At 44.2% G+C, this 22117-nt stretch overlaps 1 protein-coding gene across 4 annotated transcripts in view; it reads right to left on the bottom strand.

Annotated features, from left to right (window-relative positions):
* The window catches only part of UBA3 (ubiquitin like modifier activating enzyme 3), a 313667-nt gene that overhangs the window by 13761 nt on the left and 277789 nt on the right, over positions 1–22117 (bottom strand). For all 4 annotated transcript variants that reach the window (XM_069206585.1, XM_069206583.1, XM_069206584.1 and 1 more), the window contains 2 exons: positions 20953–21016; positions 20815–20869 (listed from right to left, as the gene is read on the bottom strand). In XM_069206585.1, coding sequence (XP_069062686.1) covers positions 20815–20869; positions 20953–21016 — 119 coding nt within the window. The remainder of the gene's footprint in view (positions 1–20814; positions 20870–20952; positions 21017–22117) is intronic.

Raw genomic sequence — 22117 nt, forward strand, 5'->3', positions numbered from 1 at the left:
TTTGTTTGAAATAACGTTCTTAAGACAACTTGACCAACATTGGTCTGCAGCTTTGAAAATACATCTACACAATAATGTTTTGTAAATGTATGTGGAGTAGACCATGTGGCAGCTTTACATATGTCTGCCATTTGTATGTTTCCTAAGAATGTCATAGATGCACCTTTCTTCCTAGTGAAAGGTGCTTTAGGTGTGAAAACAAGTCGACTTTTTACCTTAATGTAACATGTTTGTATACATTTAACAATCCATCTTGCCAACCCTTGCTTAGAGATAGGATTCCCTTCATGTAGTTGTCGGAAGGCAACACAGTTGTTTTGCTTTTCTGAATTCTTTGGTTCTATCTACATAGTCCATTTGAGCTCTTTTAAGGTCAAGAGTATGAAGGGCTCTTTCCGCAATTGAATCTGGCTGTGGAAAGAACAATGACAATTTCACTGTTTGGTTTATGTGAAAAGGTGATACCACTTTTGGCAGAAATTTAGTGTAGGAAGTTGGCTCTGTATATACTATTTCAAAGTAAGAAATAGTGTGCACAGAGTCCAAGGGTTCCCCTTAGAGGTATGATAGTGGCAAAAGTAGATAATTCTAATGCTCTATTTTGTGGTATTGTGGTCGAGGAGTAGGCTTATCAGAGGGTAGTGTTAAGCACTTGTTGTACACACTCTTGCCATCTTTGGTGTGAGGTTTGGGGACCAAGACCACTGGGCTAGCCCAGGGACGGTCAGAGTGCTCAATCACTCCCAACTCCAGCATCTTGCGGACTTCCACTTTGTTGCTTTCCTTAACTTTATCAGACTGTCTGAATATTTTGTTTTTGACAGGCATGCTGTCTCCTGTGTCCACATCATGGGTACACAGGTGTGTCTGACCAGGGGTTAGGGAAAAGAGCTCCGCAAACTGCTGGAGGACTTGCCTGCAGTCAGCTTGCTTTTGGCCAGAGAGGGTGTCTGAATAGATCACTCCATTTACTGTGCCATCTTTAGGGTCAGTGGAGAGGAGAACAGGGAGAGGGTCACTCTCTGCTTCCTGGTCCTCATCTGTAACAATCAACATGTTTACATCTGCCCTGTCATGGAAGAGTTTGAGGCGGTGAACATGGATCACCCTCTTGGTGGTCCTGCTAGTGCCTAGGTCCACCAGTTAGGTGACCTTACCTTTTCTCTAGCACTGGGTAAGGGCCACTCCATTTGTCCTGAAGTGCCCTGGGAGCCACAAACTCCAGAACCCAGACTTTCTGCCCTGGCTGAAACGCAACCATAGCAGCCTTTTGGTCATACCACATCTTCTGGAGTTGTTGGCTGGCCTCAAGGTTTTTACTTGCCTTTTCCATGTACTCTGCCATCCGTGAACGTAGGCCTAGTACATAGTCCACTATATCTTGCTTAGGCTCATGGAGAGGTCTCTCCCAGCCTTCTTTCACAAGAGCTGTGGCAACCTAACAGGATGGCCAAACAGAAGTTCAAAGGGGGGAAAACCCTACTCCCTTCTGAGGCACCTCTCTGTAGGCGAAAAGCAGGCATGGCAAGAGGACATCCCATCTCCTTTTGAGTTTTTCAGGGAGCCCCATGATCATGCCCTTCAATGTCTTGTTAAATCTCTCAACAAGACCATTGGTTTGTGGATGGTATGATATGGTGAATTTGTAAGTCACCCCACACTCATTCCACATATGTTTCAGGTAAGCTGACATGAAGTTGGTACCTCTGTCAGAAACCACCTCCTTAGAAAATCCCACTCTGGTAAAAATACCAATGAGTGTTTGGCTACTGCAGGGGCAGTAGTGGATCTAAGGGGAATTGCCTCAGGGTACCTATTAGTATGATCCACTACTACTAGGATATACTGATTCCCTGATGCTGTGGGAGGTTCAAGTGGACCCACTATATGCATTCCCACTCTTTCAAAGGGGGCCCCCACCACTGGAGGTGGAATGAGGGGGGCCTTTGGATGGCCACCTGTCTTACCACTGGCTTGACAGGTGACACAGGAGGTACACAACTCCTTTACCTTCTGGGACATGTTGGGCCAATACAAATGGTTGACTAACCTCTCCCATGTCTTGGTTTGTCCCAAATGCCCAGCAAGGGGAATGTCATGGGCTAAGGTCAGAGGGAACTCCCTAAACTCCTGAGGCACTACCACTCTCCTAGTGGCACCAGGTTTGGGATATCTTGTCTCAGTGTAAAGGAGTCCATCTTCCCAACAGACCCTGAGGGTTCCACTGTCAATTCCTTTTTCTTGTTCAGCTGCTTGTTGCCTTAGGCCTTCAAGAGAGGGACAAGTTTCTTGCCCCTTGCACAGCTGTTCCCTTGAGGGTCCCCATGGGCCCAAGCGCTCAACCTGGTAAGGTTCTAACTCCATGGGCTCAGTTCCCTCAGTGGATAGAACTTCTTCCTGGGAAGAGAGGTTCTGTTTCTTTTTCTGTGCTGAAGCTGGTTCCCCAGTCTTCTTTCCTTTTCTCTTGGACGGTTGGGCCATTATTCCAGGCTCCAACACTTCTCTTTCACCCAGAGCTCTGCACTGCGCCCTAGTCTTGACACACACCAGTTCAGGGATACCCAGCATGGCTGCATGGGTTTTGAGGTCTACCTCAGCCCATGCTGAGGACTCCAGATCATTTCCAAGCAGACACTCTACTGGTATAGCAGAAGTGACTACCAACTGTTTCAGGCCAGTGACCCCTCCCCAATCTAAAGTTACCATAGCCATGGGATGTACTTTAGTCTGATTGTCAGCATTCGTGACTAAATAAGTTTGTCCAATCAGGTATTGTCCTGGGGAAACGAGTTTGTCTGTCACCATAGTGACACTGGCACCTGTATCCCTCAGGGCCTCTACTCTAGTCCCATTAATAAAGATCTGCTGCCTGTATTTGTGCATGTTAGGCGGCCAGGCAGCTAGGGTGGCTAAGTCCACCCCACCCTCAGAGACTAATGTAGCTTCAGTGTGGACCCTGATTTGCTCTGGGCACACTGCTGATCCCACCTGGAGACTGGCTATTCCAGTGCTAACTGGAGTAGTAGTTGAAGTGGAACCTTTCTTGGGACAGGCTTTGTCTCCAGTTTGGTGTTCATGCTGGCTACAGCTGCGACACCAGGCCTTTTTGGGATCAAAGTTTTTACTCTTGTACCCAAATGAGGATTGTGAAGAGGCTTTGGACCCACCCTCCTATGCAGGTTTTTGGGGCCCTGTAGAAGACTCTTTACTTTTTCCCTTGGATGTCTCAACTCTCTTTCCCTGGGGAGGCTTTGTGACCCCTTTCTTTTGGTCACCCCCTGTGGAAGTCTTGGTCACCCTTGTCTTGACCCAGTGGTCTGCCTTCTTTTCCAATTCTTGGGGAGAAATTGGACCTAGGTCTACCAGATGCTGATGCAGTTTATCATTGAAACAATGACTTGAAATGTGTTCCTTCATAAACAAGTTATACAGCCCTTCATAATCATTTACACCACTGCCATTAATCCAACCATCTAGTGTTCTGACTGAGAAGTCAACAAAATCAACCCAGGTCTGGCTCGAGGATTTTTGAGCCCCCCTGAACCTAATTCTGTACTCCTCAGTTGAGAATCCAAAGCCCTCAATCAGGGTAGCCTTCATGAGATCATAGGATTCTGCATCTTTACCAGAGAGTGTGAGTAGTCTATCCCTACACTTTCCAGTGAACATTTCCCATAAGAGACCACCCCAGTGAGATCTGTTTACTTTTCTGGTTGCACAAGCCCTCTCAAAAGCTGTGAACCACTTGGCGATGTCATCACCATCTTCATATTTTGTTATAATCCCTTTGGGGATTTTTAGCATGTCAAGTACTTTCTCTGATCCTATTTATGTTGCTGCCACCGCTGATGGGAGCTAAACCCATCTCTTGTCTTTCCCTCTCTATGGCTAGGATCTGTCTCTCCAAAGCCAATCTTTTGACCATCCTGGCTAACAGGAGGTCACCTTCATTGAGGCTGCCCTCAATGCTTCCAGAGTTACTGGACTCCCCCGTGGAAGAGCCAGTATCTCTGACTATCACTTGTGGAGTCAGGGTTTGAGGGACCCTGTCCTCCCCATCTAGGACAGGAGGGAGGGAATTATCCTCCTGGTCACTAGTTTCCTCCTCTGTAGGGTTATCCTTAGAGGGGCGGTCTTTTGCAAACTCTGCCAAAAGCTACTGGAGCTTCACTTTGGTAGGGTTTGACCCAGTCTTTATATTTTTTTAGTTTACAGAGAGTCCTTTAACTCTGACATCCCTAGATGCAGGTAAGGGGTGAGGTTGAGTTCCACCACCATCTCTTCTGTGCTTGACATTACTTTTCTAAAAGTTGGGATACTTTTTAAGAATCTAAAAATATTTCTAGAACTTAAACCAAACTTTTACAAAACTTTTAAACTCTAAAAGAAATGCTAACAAGGACTTACACAAGGCCCAAGCAGGACTTTTAAAAATTTAGAAAAATAGCTCAAATTGCAAAACTCAGTTTCTAATGACAATTTTTGGAATTTAGTCGTGTGATCAGGTATTGGCTGAGTAGTCCAGCAAATGCAAAGTCTTGGACCCCACCGCTTATCCACCAATGTAGGAAGTTGGCTCTGTATATACTATTTCAAAGTAAGAAATAGTGTGCACAGAGTCCAAGGGTTCCCCTTAGAGGTAAGATAGTGGCAAAAGTAGATAATTCTAATGCTCTATTTTGTGGTAGTGTGGTCGAGCAGTAGGCTTATCAGAGGGCAGTGTTAAGCACTTGTTGTACACACACAGGCAATAAATGAGGAACTCAGACTTACTCCAAGCCAATAGGTTTTTATATTGAAAAATATATTTTCTTAGTTTATTTTAAGATTTACAGTAAACAATTTAAATGTAAGGTACTTCAGTTAGATACTTTAGGAACTTTGAATAAAAGCAATATCATATACAGTCTTTGTAAAAATGGCAATAAGCTATTTTCAAAGTGGACACATTGCAAAAATCAACAGTTCCTGGGGGAGGTAAGTAAAGGTTAGATTAGGAGGTAAGTAAAACACTTACAAGTCTCAGTACTGGGGCATAGGCAGCCCACCGTTGGGGGTTCAAGGCAACCCCAAAGTTACCACACCAGCAGGTCAGGGCCGGTCAGGTGCAGAGGTCAAAGAGGTGCCCAAAACACATAGGCACCTATGGAGAACAGGGGTGTGCCGGTTCCAGTCTGGCAGCAGGTAAGTACCTGCGTCCTCGGGGGAAGACCAGACGGGGGGGGGCACAAGTAGGCACACAAAACAAGACCCTCAGCGGCACAGGGAAAGCTGGGTGCAGTGTGCAAAGCAGGCGTCGGGTTTCAGGTAGGAAACAATGGAGGGACCCCGGGGGTCACTCTAGCGGTGCAGGCAGGCACGGGGGGCTTCTCGGGACAGCCACCACCTGGGCTAGGCAGACGGTCGCCTGGGGGTCACTCCTGCACTGGAGTTCGGTTCCTTCAGGTCAAAGGGGCTGCGGGTGCAGTGTTGGTTCCAGGTGTCGGGTCCCTTGTTACAGGCAGTCGCGGTCAGGGGGTGCCTCTGGATGCTCTCTGCAGGCGTCGCTGTGGGGACTCAGGTGGGTCGTCTCTGGTTACTCACGGGCTTGCAGTTGCCGGGGAGTCCTTTCTGAGGTATCTCGAGCTGGGGGCGTCAGGTGCAGTGTGAGAAAGTCTCACGCTTCCGGCGGGAAACGTGCAGTCTTGGAAAGTTGCTTCTTTGTTGCAAAGAAGTAGCTGGTTTTGAACAAGGCTGCTGTTCACGGGAGTTTCTTGGTCCTTTAGTCCAGGGCAGTCCTCTGAGGCTTCAGAGGTTGCTGGTCCCTGTCGGATGCGTCGCTGGTTGCAGGTTTTCGAAGCTGGAGACAAGCTGGTAGGGCTGGGGCCAAAGCAGCTGTTGTCTTCCTCCTTCTCTGCAGGCTTGTAGGTCAGCAGTCCTTCTTTCTTCAGGTTGCAGGAATCTGATTTCCTGGGATCTGGGGAGCCCCTAAATACTGAATTTAGGGGTGTGTTTAGGTCTGGGAGGGCAGTAGCCAATGGCTACTGTCCTTGAGGGTTTCTACACCCTCTTTGTGTCTCCTCCCTGTGGGGAGGGGGCACATCCTTAATCCTATTGGGGGAATCATCCAAACTTAAGATGGAGGATTTCTCAAGGCAGGGGTCACCTCAGGACACCTTAGGGGCTCTCCTGACTGGTGGGTGACTCCTCCTTGTTTAAGCTTTGGCACTTTAGCTGGTGGCTGAGCAGTGTCCAATTGTTCCTGAAATACCAGCTTCCTCTTAGGCTTCAGAGGAGGTGCAGTTATTATCTTGCCAGTGTCCTTGTGAATGTGAATTCTGGCTTGCCTTCCATCAATGTCCTCCATTTGTGTGTGTTCCCCCGAAAATCTATGGCTTTCTTTAAGTACTTTGGAAAGTCCATGTTCCTCTGTATAAATTGGCCTTTTCGGCTCCGAAGATGGTTTTTTCGGGATCGAAAGGCTGGGAGTGGATGTTGGCCTCGGCTCCGAAAGCGATTTTTGAGGTTTGGACTCAAAGGTTTGATGTCTGCTAGTTTTGGTGCCAGTGCTTCAGCTTGAGTCCGAAGGCTTCGGTGGCGTGGCCTTTTTCAATGCCGAAGTTGTTGCTTGGTCACCGAAGGTCTTTTTGCAGGTGGAGCCATGGCCTTCCAGCAGTGGCGTTCCCAAGCCCTTATGTTTGGGCTTGGATGGGACAGGGGCAGGCGTACTCACTTGCTGTCCTGCCGTGACCGGTCTGTCCTCCTTGGACTCCTGCTCGGAGTCGGACCCTCGGACGGAGACTGTGGTGTGCACGATTTCCTCTTCCTCGACGTCGAGACGTTCTGTGCTCTTTGACGCTATCTCCAGTCTCCATGCTCTTCTGTCTCAGAGAGTTTTCTTTGAACGGAAGGATCTGCAGGCCTCACAATTTTCCTCTCAATGGTCTAGGGAGAGACAGAGATTACAGATGAGATGTTGGTCTGTATATGGAAATTTGGCGTGGCACTGAGGACAAAAGCGGAATGGGGTCCGGTCCATGAGGCTTCCACGCGGTCAGCCCGACCAGGCCCAAGTTGGGCGCAGGCGCTCCAAAGGGCAAGTAAAGATGTTTGATCCGACGGTACCGAAGTGTCGACGAGAGATGCTACGCGATCAAAACAATACAAACGAGAATTAACGAGTTATAGAACTTTTCCGACTCTAACTATCGGAGCGAAAAGAAACACGTCCGAACCCGATGGCAGAAAGAAAACAATCTAAGATGGAGTCGATGCCCATGTGCAATGGAGCCGAAGAGGAGGAGTCACTCGATCCCGTGACTCGAAAATACTTCTTTGAAGAAAAACAACTTGTAACACTCCAAGCCCAACACTAGATGGCAGAATATGCATAGCAAGTGTATCTGCAGCTACACATACATGCAGTGTATGTACATATGTAAAATAATTGTAGAAGAATTTCACTACAATGACTACAGGCTTCCGGAGAGGAGGGAGGGCGCATGTGAATCTACAGCACTACATGCCAGGAACAGATGTCAACTGGGCAAGTAACATTTTCCGTTCTATGGCATGTGTAGCTTTAGATACACATGCTTTGCACAGACTGTAAAACAGTCCTTCCTCCAAGTAAGCAGTGGCTTGCCTGGAGGAGTAGCTTTAAAAAGTGTCCTTAGCACTGCCTGGCCAACATTTGCTTGTTGGCGAGCTAAAACATCTACACAATAGTGCTTAGTGAATGTGTGTGGTGCAGACCAAGTAGCAGCCTTACAAATATCTGCTATTGGAATGTTTCCTAAAAAGATCTTAGAAGCACCTTTTGTTCCTGGAAGTGTGCTTTAGGAGCTGTAGGTAATTGCCTTTTAGCTAACAATTTTGAATACACTTGACTATCCATCTAACTATATATATATTTTTTTAGTTGGAGGCATTGAAAATGCTACAAAAAGCTGTTTAGATTTTCTAAAACTGTTAGCCCTGCCAGTGTCATACATAAGAGCTTGTTTAACATCTAGTGTGTGCAAAGCTCTTTCCGCGACTGAGTCAGGCTGCGGGAAAAAACAGGTAACTCGACTGTTTGGTTATTGTGAAATGGTGAAACTACTTGTGAGAGAAATTTAAGGTTTGTCCTAAGGACTACTCTGTCTTTACGTACTTGGAAAAAGGGTTCTTCTAAAGTGAAAGCTTGGCATTCACTAACATGCCATAGAGCAGTGATAGTGACAAAAAATGCAACTTTCCATGAAAGAAATTACAAGGAACAGAAATGCACTGGTTCAAATGGTGGGCCCATAAGTCTAGTAAGGACAATATTATGGTTCCATATTGGGGGTGGAGGAAACCTGGGAGGAATAATTATTTTAAGTCCTTCCATAAATGCGTTAATTACAGGAATTCTGAAGAAAGAAGTATGTTGTCTCTTTTGGAGGTAGGAAGCTATGGCTGCTAAATGAAGTCTAAATAGATGGGTAAGCTAAATTTTCCTTTTGTAAATGCAGCAGATAACAAATAATGTCTTGCACTGATGCTCTGAGTGGATCAATGTGTTGACAATACCATACAAAATGTTTCCATTTTGCAGCATAACACTGTCTAGTTGTAGGTTTACATGCTTCTCTAAGAATGTCCATATATTCTGATGGAAGTTGTAAATGTCCAAACTCTAGGACTTCAGGAGCCATATTGCACGACAGAGTGTTTTGGAGTCTGAATGTCTGATTTGACCTTCCTTTTGAGTCAAAAGGACTGGTGGCACGTTTTTAGTGGGGAACCACAGACAGATCCAATAGTGTGTTGTGTACCAAGGTCGACGTGCCCACATGGGAGCTACAAGGATCATGGTGAGTGATATTTGTCTAAGTTTGCAAATCAGAAATGGAAAGGGTGGGAGTGGCAGAAAAGCATAAGCAAATATCCCGAGCAAATTCACCCATAGAGCATTGCCTTTGGACTGACGCTGTGGGTATCTGGATGTGAAGTTTTGGCATTTTGAATTTTCTATGGAGGCGAAGAGATCTCTTTCTGGTGTTCAAGTATTGGTCAAGTACCTGTGGGTGAAGTTCCCATTTGTGGACTTGTTGCTGCATACTGCTTAGGAGGTCTGCAAACGGATTGTTGATTCCTGGGAGATATTCTGTCAGTAAGTGAATGTGATTGCGAATTACCTATTTCCAAATTGTCTGTGCTAGAAGGGACAATTGGGATGAGTGTGCCCCCCGTTTCTGCAGATAATACATAGTTGTCATGGTGGCTATACAGACTAGAACCAATCTGTGGGAGAGTGGTGGCAGAAATGCTTTGAGAGCTAGAAGGACTACTAGTAACTCCAAGTAGCTAATGTGATAAGTCTGTTGAATGGGATCCCTTCTGCCTTGTATTGTGAGTTTTTTTGAGGTGAGCTCCCAAACCTATCAGTGATGCATCTGTAGTGAGAGTGATCTGAGGAACAGGGTCTTGAGAGGATCACCTTTGTGAAAGGTTGGTGGGATTCCACCATTGAGGAGAGTGGTGAGTCTGGCGGTCCAACAACACTATATCCTGAAGATGACCCTGCGACTGAGACCACTGACGGAACAGACACTGCTGTAATAACTGCATCACTAGTCTGACTGTGTAAGTATAGTTCTCATGTAAGCTTGAATCCGTGCTGGGTTTGGATATGCCAACCCTGAGTGAGTACTGAGAATTGCTCCGAGATAAGGCTGTATCTGTGAGGGTTGCCAAATGGGATTTGAGAAAGTTGACTGTAAATCCCAGACTATATAGAAGGTTTACTGTGTATGTGTCTGACATTGTTGGATGAGATTAGCTTTGAAGAGCCAACCGTCCAAGTATGGGGAAAACATGAATATGTGGTCTTCTGAGGAATGCAGAAACTACAGCTAAGCATTTTGCAAATAACCTGGGAGCGGTTGTTACCCCGTATAGTAGAATCCTGAATTGATAATGTTCTCCCGCAATGACAAACTACAGATAGTTGCGATAAGCAGGATGTATCGGAATGTGGAAATAAGCATCTTTGAGATCTAATGCTGTCATGTAATCTTGTAGCTGTAACAGGGGAATAACATCTTGGAGAGTGACCATATGAAAAGGCTCTGAAAGTATGTACAGGTTGAGAGGTCTGAGATCCAGAAATGGTCTTAATGACCATTAAGATCTTTGGTATGAGGAAGTACAGGGAATATACTCCTAACCCTTTCAGTGATAGGGGAACATGTTCTATAACTGTTGAGAAGAAGGAATTGTACCTCCGTTGGATAATTGATAGAACCCATTGATAAGTAGTGATTTTGAACCATTGGGGGTAGAAATGGAGTAGTCTTCCCCCTACTGGAGAAGTGCGCGCTGGTGGAAGGTGTAGCCAGTCAGTGGTGTGTGCTTGAGGCTTAACCTCTAGGGGTGGACGCCTTTTTCCTATCTATATTATTGGCACCTCTATAGGAACCTCTAAAGGAAACTCTGTTAAAAAAGTGAGGGCATTGTTTTGTTTGGGAGGTGGAAGGCTTAGTAGGTGTTGTCTTGAAATCTCCTCTAAATTGTGGGCGACGAAAAGTGCCCCTTTGTGATTTAGTGAATAAGGCCCCCATGGCCTTTGCTGTCTAAGTCTTTTTTTTTTAGTTTTTTCTATAGTGGTGTCAACTTGTTGCCTGAATAAGCATATTAAGCACTGCCTGTTGTAGTTCAGGTTTGAACCCAGAGCATCTTAACCAAGCATGTCTTCTAATAATAACGCTAGTATTAATGCTCCGTGTGGCTTTATCAGAAGTGTCAGTGGAGCACCTATGGCATTATTGGAAATAGTGTGTCAGTGGAGCACCTATGGCATTATTGGAAATAGTTTGGCCTCTGGAAACTATCTCCTGTCCTCTTTTACGGTGTTCTTCTGGGAGATACTGGAGAAGGTTTTCCATCTCATCCCAGTGGGCCCTATCATATCGTGCTAGAAGAGCTTGGGTATTGGGTAAGAAATTGAATTTTCTTGTGTGTGTTCAAGTTAGTGTGTCAAATAAAACAATTTCCTCAATTGAGTCAGAATGCACTTGGACATTAGAATATGCAGCTGCCTGTGTTATGACCTGCTGATAAGATGTTGCGTCTTCAGGGGGTGAAGGCCGTGCAGGATATGAATCAGGGTCATTTGGGAGTATGGGATCTTTATCATAAGAATTCCAAGGGTCTATGTCTTGTGGAATGCCTTCTATGTCATCTCCCTAAGATGTTGGTGATCCCTGTGGAGACAATTGTGGTTCCACAGTAGGTGGAGGAGATGGTGGAGGAGGTGTAAGAGGAAGTACAGGAGAGTTATGCTAATCAGCGTCCACTACATACCTTAAGATGGCTTCTCTGAACTTACAAAGCCCAAGGAACGGAGCCTGGCGGATTTGTAGGGGTACCCTGCACATGCAGGAGTACCCTCACAATTAGGGATATGCACCCTGCCCTTTACTGAAGGGCCTACCAGAGGGGTGACTTAAAGTGTCCAAGTGCAGTGACCGTGATAGAAGACATGCCTATATCTGAAGTGAAAGGTGCATGCACCATTTCACGCAGGATTAATTGGCAGGCCTGTGGACTCAGTTTGCATGGGCTCCCACTGGTGGCATAATACACACTGCAGCCCATGGGAGACCCCTGGAGTACCAATGCCCTGGGTACCTTAGTACTGTATTCTAGGGATTTACATGGGTGCACCAATATGCCAAATGAGGGGTGCAATATTTTACCAGCAACCAGATTTAGAGGAGAGCACAGACACTGGGATCCTGATTAGCAGGATCCCAGTGTACTACAGTCTAAACACACTGACATCAGGCAAAAAGTGGGGGTAACTATGTCAGAAAGGTGTTACTTTCCTACAAACCTCCTGAGTTGTTCATCAGGACTAGACTCTCAGTCCACCCCTGCTGCAACTCTGTGACCGAACCGACCGCCATAGACTTACACAGGGCACCCGATGCTGACCTGCACCACTGCACCTGGTCACCCCTGTGCCGCCTTAGGTGACTTGTTGGTGTGGCCCTGGACCTTGCCCCTTACTTACCCTTAGTTCAGGAGATTGGTCCCTTAAGTGGCTGTATTATACCTGTATGTAGTGCTTGTTCTTTTTCCACAGGATAACATTACTGCATCGGAAAAAACGCGCTGTCGATGTTTGAAAAATCTAAAAAGTCATAATTCAAAAAGTACTCACCTGATTCCGTTGACCTTGGTATCAAAGTTTATATAAAATGATGTGCTATTTATATGAATTGGTGTTAGATTTCTTTATTGAGTGTGTGACTCACTTACTACATGAGTGTGTGCCTTATATGCTTATCACTACCCTTGGATATGCGTAACTGCTGGACCATACTACCCAAAATGAGAGCATTTCGGAGGGCATTTGTGCATCTGTGATACTTCTGAGGATTGCTTGGACTCTGCACAGTGTACCTCGTTTTGGTCCACTATAAAAAGAGCCAGATTCCTACATCCCCCAAATCAGATCTACGATGTCCCTGAGAACCCGAGAGTGGGGGCCACTAAAAGAGGGGAAACCGATGCTTGAGCATGATGGGAAAAGAGATTGCCAACGCAAAACAACTGGGCAGCACTGACAAGAGCAAATGTGTGCCCTGGTATCGCCAAAGCCAGGAATTCCTGCACCAATCGTAACTACCGTGAGGAGGGTAGGCAATTCCCAGTTAATGTAGCTAATGAAGTGTGGAGCCAACCCAGTGAACTCTTAGTAGCCCACGACATGGGGTTATCAAAAAAGTTAAGGATACTCTCTTGGAATTTGGAGGGCATTAACCATACGTTTATCTGCAAGGCGTGGAGGGACTTTGTTGATAGTCATGATATTTGCCTCTTTCAGGAGACCTTGGCCACTAGGGTGGTTCAAAGGGTGGGGTTTACAAATTTTATCATGGAAGCAGTTCCTCTATCCAATGGGACGATCAAAAGGGAGCCTCAATATCTGAGTTAGTACTCATGTACAAGTTAAGATCAAAAAATTGGAAACTAATTTGAGGGACGTATTGGCTATCAAAGTCTGAAGGGAGGGTTGGGCAGGGTGAGTGGTCAGTCCCTCTTGTTAGACAATATTTCTAAGAGATTTCTCACCTAACACCAGGAATCCCCCACTCTAATTGCACTCAATGATTTCCTGGACTGGGTGGAGGGTTTTGATCACTTGATACTTGAAGAAGACTTAAATACCACACATGAACCCTTGGAAGTGTTAGCTGATATGACTGAGGAGGAGGAGGATGAGGAGGAGCGGGGAATGGGGAATGTCCAGTTAACACATGTGAGCCCCTTCAGAAATATTAGAGTTGCATTTCAAATAGCCTACGTCACTGTGAAACACAGTCTAAGAGCCTGTAACAGGCGTTCGAGTTCTGCTAAGGATTCCAAGTTCACTTTCAAAAGGGCTAATTACTGCACCAGAATTGATTACATCCTATTGGATTTATCATCTTGGTGCCATATGAGTGATATGATAATTGAAAGGCAAGATGATGATCATAATGCCTTGGTCCTAGAAATGGACAATATGTTTATCCTTTTTAATGTTCAGTCAATGAGAGTAATGGCTTTCTCAGTAGGTACTAGTAATAACAGGAGGACTGTTAAATGGCCCAAGATTGAGGGGAATGAGGACATCCTTGCCCAGATATATATGAGATAGTACTGCAATCACTCATTGATTTTTGAAAACATGAGGGTAAGACACAACTAACTTTAAACACATACAAATCTGATGGGCAAGATTAAAACCTTCTTTTATAAAACAGTGAAGTGCACTGCCACACATAATAACAGAGATAAACGGTTTAAAGAGCACTGTAAGATAGCAAGGAGACCTGATTGATGCTCTAAAAATAGGGTGCAGGGATGTAGTTGTGCTTAAAAGGACTCAATATAAAAAGGTGCTGAAAGAGGCCAAAAGAAATTGGGAAATTGGAGAGATCTATCCTTGGCAACTAAAACCAATGATAGCAAAACAATTCTGGCACACTTACCGAAAGGCACACTGAAACACAATATTGATTACTATTACATTCAACCCCTGGCCTGGGAAATACATTTTAGCATACTTTATGTTGGGGTAGAGGAGCTATGCTGTGCTGACACCAATGGGGAAATGTGGGCAGATGATCAGTTTACTTTTGGCGAGGAGGAAAACAAGATAGCCCTAACCATGTTACAGAAAGGGAAAGCACCTGGACTTCATAAAATTCCTGGTGATCTTTTTCTCTCTAAGCCACATGTATTGTAACTTATTCCGAATATCAGTTTTAACACCATCTTAAAAGGAGCTGAGGTCCAAGATTCCTGTTTGGGGGCGAAGGCAGTCATACAAAAAAGGGGATAAAACTGATCTGGCGAACTATAGGCCTACTAGCCTTCTAGATATATCACAGAAACTGTTTTGTAGATATTTATTAGAGAGAGTACAAGACTGGATAAGGGATAATCTGATTCTCTCACCCCTTCAGGTTGGGTTCAGAGAGAACACCAGTACTATTGACCAACTTTTTATATTGTTGACAATATTATGGAAGTACAGGGTAATCAAGAAAGAACATATTTATGTTGTATTGTTTACCTACGTGCAGCCTTTGACCTTATCCCCAGAACGAAATTGTGGGCAGCTTTGAAGAAGCTTGGAATGCCTAACTACCTTTTGCAAATGATAATTATGCTCCGCTAAGGTAATTACACCCAAATAAGATTGGGCCAGAATGGTGCATTAGCGTGAACAGAGGGGTAAGACAGGGGTGCGTATTGGCACCAACTCTGTTTATATACAAATGGGCTAATCAATGTTTTGTATGATTGAAATGGGGATTTCCCCCAAGATAGCTGGTTGGTATGTAGTGTCTCTGATGTTTGCCCATGACACATTACTTGTATCCAGGGTACCGCTGGGGATCCAAAAAGTATTGAATACATTTTTGGAAGCATGTGGGGCACTTGGTCTAGAGGTTAACATTAATAAGACCAAATGTATGGCGTTTAGGGGTAAGGTGAAAATGAGTGGTACCCACCTAGAACAAGAAACAATTTGACTATTTGGGAGTCAGGATCACAGATATTTTATCTTGGATCCCTCTTATATCCAAGAGTCAACTAATACTCCAGTAAGTCAGTTCTGCATTAGTCAAGAGGTTGAAAGTATGTACCTACAGGCCGGCTGCACCAGCTATTGATATCTATCAAGTAAAAATGGTTGGTGCAGCACTTTATGGAGTTGAGATTTGGGGTTTCCAGAACCTAGAGGCAATAGTACAAATAGAAAATATCTTTATGAGATAGATTCTGGGGTTAACCCGAAACACGCCCCTGATTTCTATAGGACCGGGCTTAGGATTAAACAGCATAGCCCACATAGCAGCATTCAGACCCTTGGCATATTGGATCTGCGTTTGGTGTAACAACTCACCTCTCCCAATGAGAGAATCACTGCAAGAAGTGATGGTACTTGATACAAAAGGAGTATACCCTTGCTAAAACATGTCAAGTTATGGTTATACAGACTTGGCATAAGTGAACACTAGGCATGCGTGAACTCTGGTCCAACTCCACTGGCATTTGGAAGAGCAATCTGGTGTCAATTAAGAAGATTTATTGGTCTTATATTTGTGGCCTCTGGTTAAATCACGCCACAGTGGGTGTTTTGACTGGAAGGTTCCTGCAGTTTAAAGATAACTTGCATTGTGAGAGGTTCATGAATCAAATAAGACCATCTAGCCATAGGTTCCTCACTTTTTGAATGTTTAGTTTAGTTTAAAGGATTTATAGAGCGTATGGCTACCCGCAGGCTTCCCAGCGTTAGGGCGAGACCAATGGCCTGCAAGAAGGCCTATGTAGTAAAATGTACAGTCGTCAGTTTCTTACGAAAGGATAGTTCTGGGTCATCTTGACAGAGCTCCAACGGAACAGAATTCCAAAGTTTGGGCACTCTAAAGGAAAAGGATCTGCCTCCCCATTTTGCTTTTTTCACCTGCAGAGTCTTGATAAATGAAGCTGTTGAGGACCTAAGCGATCTCTTTGGGGATGTAAGCTGTTATAACCCACCTGAGAAAGACCTTATTTTGAAGTTGATACGTTGTTCAAACAGGGAGCCAGCGAAGAGAGACTAAGGACGGTTTAGCCGAGAGATATCTTGGGTTGTTCATGAGCGAGCGTGCAGTGTCATTTTGCACTACCTGCTGTCTCTTTAGTACGTGACGAGGAGAACTCAAGAAAAGGGCATTCCGACAGTCTAGATGTGACACGAAGAGGGCCTGGATAATAATTCTTTAGGCAACAAATGGAAGTAGCCTAAAGACTTTTTAGAAAAGTCTTACTAGGCTGAAACACGTTGCCATACATTTTTTGGAGTGACAATCCATCGTAAGACGAAGATCTAACCAGAAGACCAGCCTTTTTATATTCTCTTTTGACGGAGGAAGGTCTTTCAATCCTTCCAGAACTGGAACAGGAGATCTGGTGAGGGTGAAATTTCCTACCAGCATAACTTCTGTTTTATCACAGTTTAATTTGAATTTACAGTCGGCCATCCACCTGGCAACAGCTTGGAGACAAGATGTTACACTTGATGAGTCAGACTTGATGTTGGTAGAGAAAGAAAAGACCAACTGGGTGTCATCAGCATAAGACACTAGCGAGAGACTGTAGGGTTCCATGATCTCAGCCAATGGTGACATATAGATATTAAAAAGGGTAGGGCTGAGGGAGGAACCCTGTGGTACCCCACGACTAAGAGAGGAACTGTCAGAGAGAAAAGAGCGGTCAAGGACTTGAAAGGTCCTATCCATGTGATCCCCTTGATATCTACATGTGAGATTCTGTGAAGCAGCGTACTGTGGTCCACGGTATCAAAAGCTGTGCTCAAATCTAATAGGATGATTGCTACGTATCCCCCCGAATCTAACCGTTGTTGTGTATCTTCCGTAACGGCTAGAAGGGCAGTCTCTGTGCTATGTTGAGGTCTCAAACCCATTTGAGTGTGAAGAAGCTTATGGTCTTCAAGGAAGCCTCCCACTTGTCTACTGACATGTTTTTCGATTATTTTGGATGTTATGGGAAAGAGAGCGATTGGTCTACAATTGCTCAGTAGTGTAGTATCAAGCTTGGGTTTTTTGAGTAGAGGCTTGACAATCGCATGTTTCCAGTGAGGCGGTATACGGCCTGTTGTTAAGGATTCATTAAGAACATTGGTCAGAACAGGGACCGTAATGTAGGAGCCTAGATCCAAGATATCAAAAGGGGGTGGGGTCGGGGGGTGGATAGGAAGGGGGAACGGGGTTGTTGGATCAAGTTGAGTTCCAGATTTTATGGTGCATAGCAAATTAGATACATCTTCAGTCAGTGGCAGGAAAACCGATAGTGAGACTCTAGTGCTAAGGACTTCATTCTGGCCTATCATATCAGCTTTCTGAGAGGACTTCTCCGGGAACTATTTTCAAGGATGGCAATCCATTTATTACGGCTCAATTGTGACCACCGACACCGGTTTGTTTATTTGCCTGTGGCTCCTGTGGGAGCGGATGTGTTGGAGAGCATGTGCGCAATTAGAAAATGGTCTGATCGTATCAGAACAAGAGGTGTCTGAGCTAAAAAGACAGGAATATTGCTGAACACCAAATCAATTGTATGGCCTTTAATGTACATGGGGGCCAATTACCAACTGTGTCAGGTCTAGTGCTGCAAGGTCAGCGAGTAAGGTTTTTGCGGCAAAGTTGTTCACCTCATGAATGTGAATGTTAAAGTCACCGACGATAGTAAGGTTGGAATTCCTACAAGCTAGATCCGCAACTAGTTCCAGAAGAGCCTGTATAAAACTCTCATAAGGGCCAGGGGGACGTTAAATCAAAACTCCAGAGAATGTAAATGTACCATTTACTGCTAATGAGAAGGACAAACTTTCACAATCAGTTTTGTGCAAGGACTGAACGATGCAATTGATGGAATTTTTATAAATGATGGCTATACCACCGCCCCTTGTGTGTAGTCTATCTAACTGATTTATAGAATAGTCTTGGGGCAAAGCCAGGGCCACATCGGGGAAAGATTCCTCGCAAAGCCAGTTAAAAATAAGACCTCTGAGGCATAGTCACTCAACAATGAATAAATATGAATTTTATGGGCAGGTAAGGAATGACAATTGACTAATAAAAATTTACCAGCAGATTCCTTGTGGTTCCCCTGGGGCTGCCATGATCTCAGCTGAGGAGCCCACTGGCCAAGTATTACAAGTCTTAATTGGGAGGGCTGGATCAAAAGGATGTCCATAGGAATCCAGAGTAGGTTTACTAAGTGCAAGAAGTTGATTGATAGAATAAACTATGCTATTTTGATCATAATGGGCAGCATTTCTGGCCTCGGCTGGACATGGACCGGCTTGCCGTAGGCATGCCCGCGCCACATAGCGCCCATTATAAGGGCTCCAAAAGGCGACGCGACTAGACTGGCAAACAAAATGGCAGGTCTGGTCGGGACCAGCAAGGGAGGGGAAAATGGCGGTTTGGGAGGGAAATTAAATGGCTGGAGTCCCGACCCTGATAATAAAAATGTCCCGCTGGGCCCAAGTAGAGCTTTACTAGCGCATGGCAGACTTTCCCAGGGGGAACACAATATTAAAAGCTAAAAACAATGCTGAGCATTGCTTATAAAATAACAAATGCCACTGAACATGGGCATCGAGCAATGGCAAAGTTAAAAGGCACAATTATAATAAGAGCAATTTCAAAGAACAGTTTTAAAAGCACTCAGTTCGTTACACATTTAAACAGTCACAATAATGAGCAATTATCTAGGCTCTAAGGTCCACTGGGTGTCTGCCGCATAGCGCCCCTTATAAGGGGTCCAAAAGGCAGAGCAGGCGACGCGACTAGACCGCCGAACAAAATGGCGGGTCTAGTCGGGACCAGCAAGTGAGGGAAAAATGGTGGTTCAGGAGGGAATTTAAAAGGCTGGAGTCCCAACCCTGATAATAAAAATGACCCACTGGGCCCAAGTAGAGCGCTAATAAAGCATGACTGACTTTCCCAAGGGGAACCCAATACTAAAAGCTAAAAACAATGCTGAGCACTGCTTATAAAATAACAAATGCCACTGATCAGGGGCATTGAGCGACGGCAAAGTTAAAAGGCACAATTATAATAAGAGCAATTTCAAAGAGCAGTTTTAAAAGCAGTCAGTTCGTTACCTGTTTAAACAGTAAGAATAATGAGCAATTACCTAGGCTCTAAGGTCTGCTGTTGTTTTATGTGCTAACATCCCTGCACACTGCCAAATCGTGTGAACAACAAACTTCAGTAAATACTGCAATCCATAGTAGCATAGTCCAGGATCCATTTTGAATTGAGTAGAAAAAGAAGAAATTATGTCACCTCAGAGAGTAGACACCTATATGTTCCTGGGCGGCATCATGATTGGAGGACAGATAGAGTCATAGCAGTAGCCGATAACACCACTGCAGGTGGGAGGAGCTATTGCAAAGTGTTTCCAGATCCATTCTTGTGCATGGGGGGAGTTACAATGTGAGGAATGTATAATTAGAAGTAAATTAAAAAGAAGAAGTGTCTAGTGTGCACTCCATAAGAGGTACAAAAAATCTTGAGTAAACATAATACATACACCAAAAGCCTTCAGAATTGTCCTCACTGCAAATGTATTCAAAATGGGTAACACTGTCCTGACTGGCATCAAAAACACTGACAATAAAGACTCAAACGGCCAATGAATAAAAGACCCTCTTATCAGAGTTTATCAGCTTACCATGATATAACCTTCATCATCCAATGCTTAATCCTGCTCAGTGTCTGTGGTGTCCAGCAAACACAGGATCATGACTTCACAGCTACTGGGTCAGCGAACCATAGGACTAGGATTATGTTAACAAAAAAACTATCTGGCTAAACAATATCTCGATTTCAGGAGAAAGTCAGCTAGTGCTGAAGTTGGGTGTACTCCTGGTTCCCTTCTAACTAAACAATAGCATTTGCTTACATTAATGCAGATCTCTCTTTCCAATGGCTGGCACATGGAACCCAAGAACATAGTGTACATTTTCCCGAGAAGCTATATCTATATGATGCTCCTTAGACAGATGGCATCAAACAGGCAATCATGTTATTCTTACACAGAGTAGGTGATCAGGTGCCAAATGCTTAAGAAACAGCACTTTGAAGGTCAGCTGAGAGAAACATTTCTGACCTTATACACAATGCAATTGAATGAATGACACATTAGTTTGAAAATGAGATCAGTTAAAAGAAATGTAACACAAAGGAAACAATCTAAGATGAGAACACCCTACATTACAAATATACATCTCAAGAAGTGTTCCATTTATCAATGAGCTCTAGGAGAAACCTAAAAGGACATGAGTTGCGGTTCAATAAAATGTACTAGTAACACATTTGGGCCGGTCTTTAAGCCACTCGCCTCAATACCTTAAAAGGTATTCACAATTTCTGCATAGTACTCTATTCATTTTATGAACAGTTAGTTTTTCCGTAAAGCACCAATTTTAGCCAAAGGCAGTTGTTGTTTTCTTGAAGTATAATTGTTTTTAGCATTTATGCAGAGATAGGTCATATCATGAAAACTTCTTAATACAATCCACGAGACTGATTAAATCACCCCAGAGTAAAAAGGTTATACCTTATAATCACACTTCACCGTTTCCCACCTACTTAAGCCTTACGACGAAACCACAAACTTTGACAAGACACCCGTAAAAAAAGAATTAAAATACAGCATTTTGAAAATAAAAACTGCTTAATTTTCTTCAGCTCTGCACAAAACTTTGCATTTGTTTCTCCCAAATTTTACCTTTCAATGTCTTGGAAAGATTTGGTCTGGTCCTTTCTTCAATCGAAGCTACAGTCTGTAGAAAAAGGGAGTTTGTTTACACAAAAGTCAAAATATTTCAACTCTCACATTGTTTTGCTTTGAAAAAACGTTACTCACAGGTAAATACAATGTTTTGTTCTTTCCTTCCAAGGTTGCTGTGATTGCTGGAGACTTCATTTGTCTAGTGAAAGTGAATAAACAGAAGAACCTGATCTAAATACACACAGCTAAATAAACAGAAAATTGTATCAAACAGGCAAACTCAAAGCATAAACATGAAACAATTATATAAGCACAATATAACCTTCACAGGCTAATCCTTAGTGGGTCATCAGAAATAAATGGGCACCCAAGACCCACATACCCAATTTGAAAACTTCTAGTGTGCAGATATGTTTACTATGACATCTTTCAACAATCCTAGTAACCTTTATAATGCTGAACTGATCTTAGCACATAGTAATGATGCATATTTTGTACATTTTTTTCCCCACTGCAAGAGGAATCAATAAAGGGTGAAAGAAACAATACACAAGCAAACGGACAGCTGAATGTACGCAATGTACAAGTTACTTACCTTCGGTAAGACATGTTCTAGATGCAGACTCCTTACCTTAGAATTTTCCCCCAGGCGTTAGACTGGATCCGGAGATTTTTTTCTTCGAGCAATACCCTTGCATGTCGGTAGGTGGCGTCGGTCGATTCCACAGGCATCACTGGCATCGTAGTCGCCGTGATGACGTCAGGAGTAGTACATAGACACCGCCTCAGCGCAGTGACGTCAGTTTCTTTTCACGACTTTCCACGCCAAAGAACACTGAAATTGGTGCGCCAAAGCTAAGGCCCTGAATGGTGAAGCACTGTCCCTAGAAATCAGTTTGCAAGCAGGGAGGATGGGTGGGTTGGTAAGGAATCTGCAACTAGAATATGTTTCTACCAGACATATTGTTACCAAAGGTAAGTAACTTGTACATCTGATAGAGACTTCTAGTTTCAGATTACTTACTTTGGAATAGATACCCAAGCAATGCCATCCTTGGAGGTGGGCTGCGAACCAAGATCATACTAGAAAGTCCTGCAGGACCGAAAAACCAAAGTAGCCGTCCCTACGGACCTGACTGTCCAAGCAGTAATGCTCAATCAACATGTGCACGGATACCCACGTAGCTGCCTGGCAGATATCCAGGAAAGGAACTCTGCTTGCTAACGCTGTGGAAGCAACAGTTGCTCTGGTAGAATAAGCGTGCAAACCCTCATACGGTTGCTTCTTTGCCAAAGTGTA

The sequence above is a fragment of the Pleurodeles waltl genome, chromosome 9 (assembly GCF_031143425.1).
Source record: "Pleurodeles waltl isolate 20211129_DDA chromosome 9, aPleWal1.hap1.20221129, whole genome shotgun sequence".
Taxonomy (NCBI): Eukaryota; Metazoa; Chordata; class Amphibia; order Caudata; family Salamandridae; genus Pleurodeles; species Pleurodeles waltl.